The 10,221-nt window shown below is 42.4% G+C and overlaps 1 protein-coding gene across 1 annotated transcript in view; it reads right to left on the bottom strand.

The window, feature by feature from the left end:
- Positions 1-490: 490 nt before the first annotated feature.
- LOC147902843 (pyruvate dehydrogenase E1 component subunit alpha-1, mitochondrial-like) overlaps positions 491-10,221 on the bottom strand; it is a 29,475-nt gene continuing 19,744 nt past the window's right edge. The window contains exons 4-8 of the mRNA XM_087373842.1: positions 1,866-1,961; positions 1,621-1,692; positions 1,470-1,523; positions 1,095-1,160; positions 491-983 (exon numbers count right to left, since the gene is read on the bottom strand). Coding sequence (XP_087229968.1) covers positions 939-983; positions 1,095-1,160; positions 1,470-1,523; positions 1,621-1,692; positions 1,866-1,961 — 333 coding nt within the window. The 3' untranslated portion in view covers positions 491-938. The remainder of the gene's footprint in view (positions 984-1,094; positions 1,161-1,469; positions 1,524-1,620; positions 1,693-1,865; positions 1,962-10,221) is intronic.

Here is a 10,221-nt window from a genome sequence, read left to right as displayed (position 1 = left end):
AGAGCTTAATTCCTGCAGTGCTATCTACATGCTTCAGTCCGTTTTGGTGGAAAAGATCCCATACTGTAAAAAGAAAATAGGTTAATTGGGGGTGAGTCTCCTTGCTCATTGAAAATAAATTGTGGTGAATTAGAGTGAGTGGTGAATTAGAGTGAGCCCCAATGTCCCCTATCCTCCACAACACAAATTCCTATAATCCAAAAGCAGAGGGAAAGAAGCCTTGAAATCTAGTAGATCCTTCTACTTGTAAACATAGAAGAACGAACCAGCAAATTGATATCTCAACAAATTTTCCTCAAATATTGGCAATCACCAAGCCTGAAACTTATGCTGTAACTCAAGGTAGCTTACAAGAAGAGATCAGGTAGCTTACAAGAAGACATTAGGCACAATTACTTCACTGTCCATCCTATAAAACTAAGCGCTTCATGCCTGCCACATCATGAATGAGAAACATCTGATTCAGATAAAAAAGTAAATCACACGAGTCTGATAATAAGCCTCAGTCTACGCTATTAACAAAACTGGTATCATGTAATCGAAATCAAAGTTACAACTCGAAACCAGCTCTGTTCACTTGCCATGAGAGATCTTTGACACATTATTGCAATCCATCAACTGTCAGCTCAAACCCAAATCACCACAAAACTCCACACATTATTTCAGGCCATTGCACACACCTATTGCACTTATTCCAGTCTTGGCTAATACACAAGCACTGATGATATTGGTACATCTACACCTCCCAAAAAATGAAATTGCGACCATGCCTCCACTAATAAGAATGCAGACTCTAATGGTTAACCTACAGCAAGACATCTTCAAATTGTTGACTAGCAAGGGCATTTAAAACATCTGACAGTGAGAAGGTACAAGAAGTCTTGCAATCACATCCAAAAATCTGCATCCATTCCAGATGCAGAAGGGCAGATAAAGTTTCACTGCAAAGTGGCACTCACGGCCTTGCGATCACAACCAAAAACCTGCATCCACCAGTTTTCAAAGTCTTATACTACCTCAGACACAGCCTTCCCTGCATCAAACAATGTCTAAAAAGAATGGAACAAGTAAACCAAATGGTAACTGTAACTAACCTCAGCACCTAGCCCTTTTACATAAACATTGCTGAAAAGTTCTGAGGGATCTGGTAGAGGACTCTCCTGTGCAAAAATAATAATTTCCAAGGCATATTGTATATTACATGAACCACAAAAAAGACAGGAACTGAAGGGCCCAAGTCATAAGTCATCGGCACAATCAAAACACTCCAAAAACGGAATATTAAATATTACATGAACCACACAAAAAAACAGTAACTGAAGGGCCGAGTCACAAGTCATCGGCACAGTCAAACACTCCAAAATTTGTCCCAAGAGGAAGGGCCATGGAATGAAAAACCTCACACTTGCGCCTTTTGGCATCCATCCAAAAGAGAAGAAAAATGGATTACAATAATTTAAAAGACTCACCTTTGCTTGAGCAACAGCATCTTCAACTTCCTTCTTTGCTTCCTTCTCAATATTCTGCAAGCATTAAAAGGTATATATATAAGGCAGACCAAACAACATCTTGGTCATTAAGGAATTATCCCAAGAACATCAAGGAAGCCCAAATATTCACCTTCAATTCTGCAACTGTCGCTATTTCCTTCGCCAAAATTAGCTTTCTAATTCTCTCAATAGGGTCACGTTCCTGCACAGTAATGAAACAGGTGATAAATATCCACGGCAAAATACAAAAGAACCCATGCACTCAACACCCAAGAGAGGTGACCCTACACCCTTGACTGGCCACCTCCTCTTTCATCTTAAGACTCCATCTCAGACAAGGCACAAGCAGCACCCAAGCTGAGCTAGATGTAAGACCTGTCGAACACCCGATATTTCATCCCTGGTTCTGTAAGTACTCCCAGGGTCTGACATGGAGTGACCATGATACCGGTAAGTGTCCATCTCCAACATCTACATGAAAAAAACCAAGAGTATTATTGACAAAGCAAATCAGGAGAAAATCAATGCACTAACCTGAGACGTCTATAACATAATATTTGTAAGACAGCAACATTGATATATTCACCTTCATAAGAATAATACATGTCCAATCTTACAAATTAAAAACTTTTATATAACAAGCGAAAGAATAAAGGAAAGGGAGTTTGTAAGCAACTTTAGGTAATATTATGAAATGAGAAAAATAAAAAATAATGATAACTGAGTAAGCAAAGCTACACTTATGTTCTCATCAATATCCAAGCATAACTTGCCATCTGGGTTTCAAAAGATTCCAGAATCTCTTGGTTAAACCCAAGGCTTACTAAGCTTTGAAATCCCAACCAAACAACAAAAACTTTGATAGCAACGTACGACAAAAAGCGTAGTTTCTTCATTCCTTATATTATACCCCTTCCTGAGAACTGATAGGATTAAATTACTAAATTCAGAGATGAATGCACTCTTACTTGTGCAAAGACGAGAGAATCTACAGAATTGGGAAATAATCACTCCATATTTAGCCATATCAGAGATGCTTGAGTCAATGTGAGACATTCATATTATATTCAACATAGCATATACTCAAATGGTTGTCGTTTATCATAGATATCCACTTCTAAAACTAAAGAAGATTGAGGAAACTACAATAGCTTCCACTAGCTGTACAATTAAGTTCACAAAATTCTGGAGGATAAATTCTTCCAGCAAAAGAGTTTGGATTTTTGTACATAAGAATCTATAAAGTTCGGAATGTCTAGGACAAATAAGTCATCTATGAACCTCCTAGCCTAACTAAGTGTATGAAGAACGATTGGAAAAGATTTGGATCTTTGAAGTTTGTACACACAATCTTTAAAGTTTGGAATGTCTGGGACAAATAAGTCATCTATGAATCGAACCTAACCTAATTTTCTGAAGAAAGTCTCACAAGGGAATAACGGCTGCATAAACTCAAATTCAAGTTCCATTTTTTCTAATCAAGGTCTTGCTTTTTAGATTTCATCCAACATCGAGTCCAACTAAGTGTATGAAGAACGATTGGAAAATATTTGGACCTTTGAAGTTTGTACACACAATCTTTAAAGTTTGGAATGTCTGGGACAAATAAGTCATCTATGAATCGAACCTAACCTAATTTTCTGAAGAAAGTCTCACAAGGGAATAACAGCTGCATAAACTCAAATTCAAGTTCCATTTTTTCTAATCAAGGTCTTGCTTTTTAGATTTCATCCAACATCGAGTCCATTGTTAATTCAGCAAGTTACAGTCACATATTACTGGAAGCAAGTCACAAGCAGAACCTCACAGGTTGATATTGCAAACAACCATTCATACTTTATCACCCACACTAAAGGAATGGTGGATAAGTTTTGACACCAACCAAAAGGCATATTGCACATGGCATCCACAATACTGGAAGAGACTGCAATAAACTAACAAAGTACTTAAGGTGTGGGTGGTCTAGAGGGATCCAAAGTGGGGGAATCCTGAGTTGCTTAGGCAAAAATGCTCCCAGATTAGCTTTTGAACCAGTCTCTTTGCTACTTCTGAACTACCCTCCAACATTGACAAAATAACTTACAGAACCTTAAGCACCATGCCACAACCCTGGTTGTTAGAAAACAAGAGACGGAGGTCGCTTGTTGTAGCCTACAGTCCCACAGCGGAAGAATATGTATAAAATGTAGCCCAAGAAACATACAATGCTAAATTCAAATATCACTCCTTTTGTTTGTGCACACAGATGTAGATAGAGATTGATGCAGACACAGATATTGAGCCATGCACAGTAGAGTAGAAACAGCAAACATGTATTGCTCCAAAGATGGACAAAACCTTATACAAAAGGTGTGCTCAGTGTGCCACCATCTAGCAGATAGGGTACTGACTAGATCTGCACTCCTGGCACCTCAGAAATGTTTTCTGCCTCCTCCTGGCACCTTAAAAACTGTGTCTCCACACTGAAGCCAAAGGTCAGGTACTATTCTTGTACTGATCCTAGACATCCTTGCTGCTCCTATCTGCAGCCACTGTGTGAGTTACTGTTGACCCTGACCCCTACACCTCTACCATGTCCGTGGGCCAACACCCGCTAGTTGATGTAGATGCTACATCAGCTCTCCCATAGGGAAGCTCTCAGGAACAAGTCGGAGACATCCTCGATCTTTGGTCTTCGAACCCACAGCTCAAGCATCGGAAACTGAAGTGATGTGTTATCCACACCCCCCACAAATTCGGATCCATACAGATAATACATCCCATTCTTCAACACAAGAACTACAACCAAAGCTCCTTTTCATGGGTAGGACACTTGACTATGATGGTGTTAGCTTTTGACTGACACAGGCTACTGATAGAACAACCTAAAAAAGGGCTGCTGCAATGGCATAATCATTGGCATCCGTCTCAAACACGAATGGTTTACTTGGATCCACAATGTACAGCATAGGTGCAGTAGTCACCGCATCCATCCAAACAACACGTTTGTAAATCCTCCAAAACATTGGATAGAGATAACACAATGTGCACATACTTACAGATGAACGTCTAGAAAAACTAATTGAATTTGTGAGTCCAAATGGCAAAACCAATAACTCATAATGCCCACACCATGTACGAAACCCCATCTTAGGGACATCCTCTCCCCTAACACAGATCTAATGCGTCGATCAAGCTCAGTGAAGTACATCACCGATCAAGGCATATTTATTTTCAACGGTCATTCAAACCTTTATATTCCACACACATACGCATGGTACTATTCTTTTCCAACACCAAAATGATTGGTGCCCCGCAAGGAGATTTATTGGGATGAATATGTCCCACACGAATTGATTCCACTAATCATTGGGCAATTTAGTCTTCTTCTTAAGGCTCAACCTATACAGTTTTTTGAAGACCCGGATGAGCTTCAAGAAGCTGCTCTATCTTATGGTCCACGCTTCTCTAAGGTGGAAGACCATAAGGTAAGTCATCTGGAAACACATCTGAAGACCATAAGGTAAGTCGTGTAATTATCAGCTAGTTAGTACCAAATTGGGCCACACGACCATCAAGATCAACCATCAAATTGATATGCTGGCCATTCATACAAAAAGATATCATATGGCCCACATAATCCAGATCCAGGTTCTTATTGAAGAACCACTCCTTGCCAGGCTGTTACGTCATGGGAGACCACTATGGTAGAACAGTCACCCAACCTGGTCAAAAAAGGAAGAAACCTGGGCTTTGATTGTTATGTACTTCCAATGCTTTTCCTTGCATCACAAGCCTTTTGAATTTGGAGAAATTCTCAAACTCATCCGGCTCCTTTGAGAACGACTCTATGAATTGTGTCGCGCAAGTATGTCTTTACAGTGGTCATATGATCGGACCTTCGAATAGTTCTCCAAAGAGACGTGTGCATCCCAATGGTTTAGCCAAAACTGAACACACTCAAGCTTCTTCTCCCTAGCAGAAGGATCGGGAGAGGAGGTAGATGCCCTTGTGGTACAATGGGCATCACAAGTTGCTGTAAATCCTGCTGCAAATATTTAACCAATTAGTTCATATAAGTGATATAAGCCATGATTTGCCCACAAAATGTGACCCCCATCCATATCCAAGAACCGCAAAACGAAGATTGACCAGCACACGGTGGTCACAAACGACACCACAAGCACTTTCATGTTGCCTTGCCTATTGCACTCCGAGGTAGAGCCGAGGCAGGAAACGACCCGATCCCATTATGGCAGGATGTAGGATGAGTCCCAAAGAGCACAGAAATAGATAGTACTAACACTGAGGCAATACAAGCTGATGGCTAGAGCACTTTGGAGTGTAGACAAGCAAAGTACAAGCCAAACAAGGGAGCAAGAGAGGTCATGAGGTGGCTGACAAGAAGAGCACATGAGAGGGCAGTAAGAATCTGATCGACTGGCCGAATTCCTGCCCAAGTTGTAAGAATCTGATCGACTGGCCGAATTCCTGCCCAAGTTGCCAAAAGCCAATAGGTATTGGTCACCTAAGCACTCCACCTTACACGTGGTCCCTTCCAAGCACTTGCAGCGCACTTTGCATGCAATGAATCTGCTCATGCAATGGCTGCCTTCGCATGTCCAACAAAGCATAAAATCAAACATGGGTTAGAACTAGAGCCCGCTGGATTGTGAAGAAGAACTCCTTCCTTCAATCTGAGAATGTCTAGAGCTGAGAACCGTGCTCTGATACTATGTTGGAAATGAGGGATAGAATCACTCTGACCTCGCAACCTCTGCAGAATAGAAAAAGCTTCATCAAACCACTCAATGATGCAAACCACACACTAGAACCTCATTCAACAGATAGAGTATAGACAGCAGATACAAGAGAGAGAATATGAGAGAGAACTCGGATGTATTATGCCATCACGTTGTAAATACTCCAAGTCAAAGTTCCATCTATTCGATCATAATTATAGAGTTCGCAATTTATTTAATTATGGTCAAAGAGTTAATTTTGATTTGGTCAAAGTATTGACGTCAATCAAAGTTACTTAACCCTACTTAAGTAAGCCTAACCTTGGTTAGGGAGACTAGGCTCACACCAAGACGGTTAACCTATGTATTTCAGAGCTGACTTTGGCCAGAGAGTGTTGCTTTCAACCAACAAGACTTGGCTCTAGCCAAGGAGGGTTGACTTTGGTCAACCAAATTATCCCTAGCTAGAGAGTCTTGGCTTTAATTAAGGTGCCTCGTACTATGGTCAAAGAGCCTGTATTATGGTCAAGAGGGTTGATCTTGGTCAACCAAAGTATTCTCTATGTTATGTGTGTACATGTGCTCAGTGGGAACACCCACAACGACTAGGACTAGTCTAAAGATTCTTTTGCATGCAAAAGCGCTAGCATTTAATGGGCACCATGGTGGTATGTTCATTAAATGGCTGAAGATACCAAGAGGGGGTAAAATACCCTACATTTAAGGGAGGCTAAGGCTGCTTAGCAAGAGGAGTCTACATCACTATGTGACCGAGGGCTATGAAGCATGGTTACCAAGGAACGCCGTCCCACCTTCCTAGAACGTGAGGTCAAGGCAATGGCATGTGCATCCGGTATAAAAAATATGAGGCCACTCCTCCTCTACCAAATCTCCTGCTTGCACGCAGTTAGATGCATTATCCATGCACACCTGCACCACATTATCTGGCCCAACATCAAGAATGGCATCTTTTAATATCCCAAAAATGTATCCCCCTGATTTATACTGCCCACTAGTATCCACAGACTTCAAGAAGACACATCCAAAAATGCATGAGACCATAATATTAATGATAGGCCTATGCCGAGTGTCAGACCAGCCATCACACACTATGCTGCATCCATACTTTTTCCATTTCTCCCGAAATTGCAGCAACTCTTGATCTATGCATACCACCTCATTTTTCAGCTCCGAAGTGCACTCCCATGCCTTGGCCAAGGCTCCCTGGGTCACCTTTTGTTTCTTATTTTTGGTTCATGTGTAGATGCACTTGCACTTGCAGCACCACTCTCCCAGGCATCTCCCAAATCAGCCACATCTGCATCAAGCTCTTCTGCAAATTTATTTATTTTTGCCTTTGCTTGCAACCTTCTGCAAGTGTCTTTCACATTTTCAGGGGGGGAGGAGCAAGGGTCAACCCCAAGGCCTATCAGCCCAAGAAAGTGTGCTCTTATGTGGGTAGGTCCTCCATCCCATTTGTGAGGGCAGTACTTGCATTTACAAGTGAATTGCCCCTTTCCCAAAGGCTTCAGTGTCTCCACAAATTCCCATTCTTCTCCTTTCTTTCTTCCCATCTGCGAGAGAGAGAGAGAGAGAGAGAGAGAGAGAGAGAGAGAGAGAGATGAGAATCTGAATTTCAGAATGAGCATTGAGAAGAAACTTCAAAACCCCAAATTCAGCAGATAACATGGAGCTTGGAAGAGATAAGAGGGAGTCAATGGTCACCTCGGTCCTCCTTCAATCGAATCCTGAAGGCTAAGAGTCACAAGAGCTCAGAGAATCTTCTCTTGTTGAAGGCCAGGACCTAGGTAGCTGAAGCCTGAGACTCCAGAGCTCAAGGTGGAGTCTGGACTCTCGAGTCTGGATAGTGGAAGGCTGCAGCTTGCGTTGGATCTTGGGTCACGGGTGCTTAGCCTGCAGGACTTGGTACGCTGGCTGTACGGCTGGCAGCTTGGTTGTAGCCTGGTACGGAGATTGTACGGCTGGGCTCAAGGGCCAAGGCTGTACGGAAATGGCATGGGCCGTTCGGCTGGGCTCAACTTTCAAGGGCCAAGGGTCAAGGGTGGAGGCTGGAGCGTGGAGAACGGCGCCTGCTGCTGCAAATTGGAGACAAATGGCCGTACGGGCAGACTGTGGTAAGTATATTTTTTTTGCCCCCCCCCCAAAAAAAAGGCGTACAGAATATTATTCCGTACGCGTATGGAATCCGTACGGTACGGACGACCGTACGGTACGGTTCCAACTATGATCCGTAGCATATTGCTCCTTCATGGCATCAAGCTCATTGTGATAAGCAATAGTAATTGCAGATACCTGTGGTTTCTTGGAGTATGTGGCCTTCTAGAAAGTGCATCGGCCACTATATTTTTCTTTCCAACCACATGAACAATCTAAAAATGAAAAATGGAAAGGAAGTTTGCCCATCTCATGTGCTTCTCTGACAACGGTCCCGTAGCTTGCCCCATGCTCTGCACATCTATGTCTTCTTCTCATCATGCTCACCCCCAATGATATCAGAAATGTGGCCAGCACTTGGCTTGGGTTTCTTGCCTTTGGGGCCTCTTTTGTGCCTTGATTAGAGTCAGCCCGAGTTGCTACAGGTTGTGGGAATTTAATACCCCTAGGGGGGTTAGTTGGCAAACCATGACCCTAATGCTTGGGAACCAATGACCCTAGTTTGTAGGATCTCTAGGGGGTCAATTTTAAAAGGATGACCCCACTGAACCAAACCAATGACCTTAGAAAATTGAAACCACTCTAATAGCACTAGGAGTTGCACTTATTGCACATGAAATCATAGGTACCTTTTGGGCATTAACTAAGGCCCCTAGCCTGGCACCCTAGGCTAAATTCAGTGACAGTTAGTTTGGACACTTCACCATCACCACCGCGTCCCCATGACAAGAGAAGTCTACATCACCACGTGACCAAGGGCTACGAAGACCCCAAAGCTGCCCTATGTAGACTAGGAATTTGACAAGTGGCATGTTGTCAAAGAAATCAGCCATGAGCTCTTGCAAAGAGTGAGATTCACATATGTTTTTTGACGTTCAGCCTTGAGCTGAGAACTCATTGTACTCGGGGGGGGGAGGGGGGTAAACGGCCTTCGCGAAATCCAAAGGGCAGTGAATAGTTAATAACCAGCAAATACTTAATTTCCAGCCACTTAGAACTTTCCACAGCAAACCTAAACAACTTAGAAAACAACACCCAAGAGCTAAATCGCCCTCGTCTTGCATCGAGTACCAGATTGGCCCTAAACTTAGCACACCTTTCGGTATTTCTTTATCTTTTATTCAGAAGGCATCCAAATACAAGAAAAGCAATCCGTTCACAATGACCAGCTTATATTTTCTCAACCCTTCAAACACGCTTTCAATGTTTTGCTTCACTTTTGGAGAAAACAATGATGTCATCGAAGAATGTGCCCACAAAGGACCAGTATTCTCTAAAAATCATGTCCATCATTCGATTGAATATGGTGCGAGCATCGGTTAACCCGAATGGCATGACAAGATACTCATAAAGCCCAAAAGTGATCCTAAAAGCACTTGTGTACATCTTCTAGTCATATACGGATCTGGTGATACTCACTCTTCAAATCAATGCGACTGAAAATGGAATACCCCTCAAGTGTGTCGAGAATGTCATCAATTCGAGGAATGAGAAACATGTTCTTCACTGTGATCTTGTTAAGTGCATGGTCAATGCACATCCGCCAAGATCCATCCTTCTTCTACACCAAAAGAACCGGTGAACAGTACAGGGAGAAACTTGGCCGAATCAGCCCCTTATGCAACAATTCATTTAAATGGTTCAATATTTCTTCCCGTTGAGCTGCGTTCACCCTATACTGTGGTATACTCGGAGGGCTACTACTTGGCATAATATCTATAACATGGTCTTCGAGCCTCTTGAGCAAAAGTTCCCCTGGTAAAGACTCAAAAAAACAATCTTGAAACTAAAACAAGAAATATGTCCGCTCTTTATCCAAACCAGAAAGAGGCGCT

The sequence above is a fragment of the Dipteris shenzhenensis genome, chromosome 4 (genome assembly GCF_047967505.1).
Source record: "Dipteris shenzhenensis isolate YYH24624 ecotype China chromosome 4, Dip_SZ_1.0, whole genome shotgun sequence".
NCBI classification, from domain to species: Eukaryota; Viridiplantae; Streptophyta; class Polypodiopsida; order Gleicheniales; family Dipteridaceae; genus Dipteris; species Dipteris shenzhenensis.
Note: the sequence above shows the minus strand (reverse complement) of the source record. Positions and strands in the feature narration are given on the sequence as shown.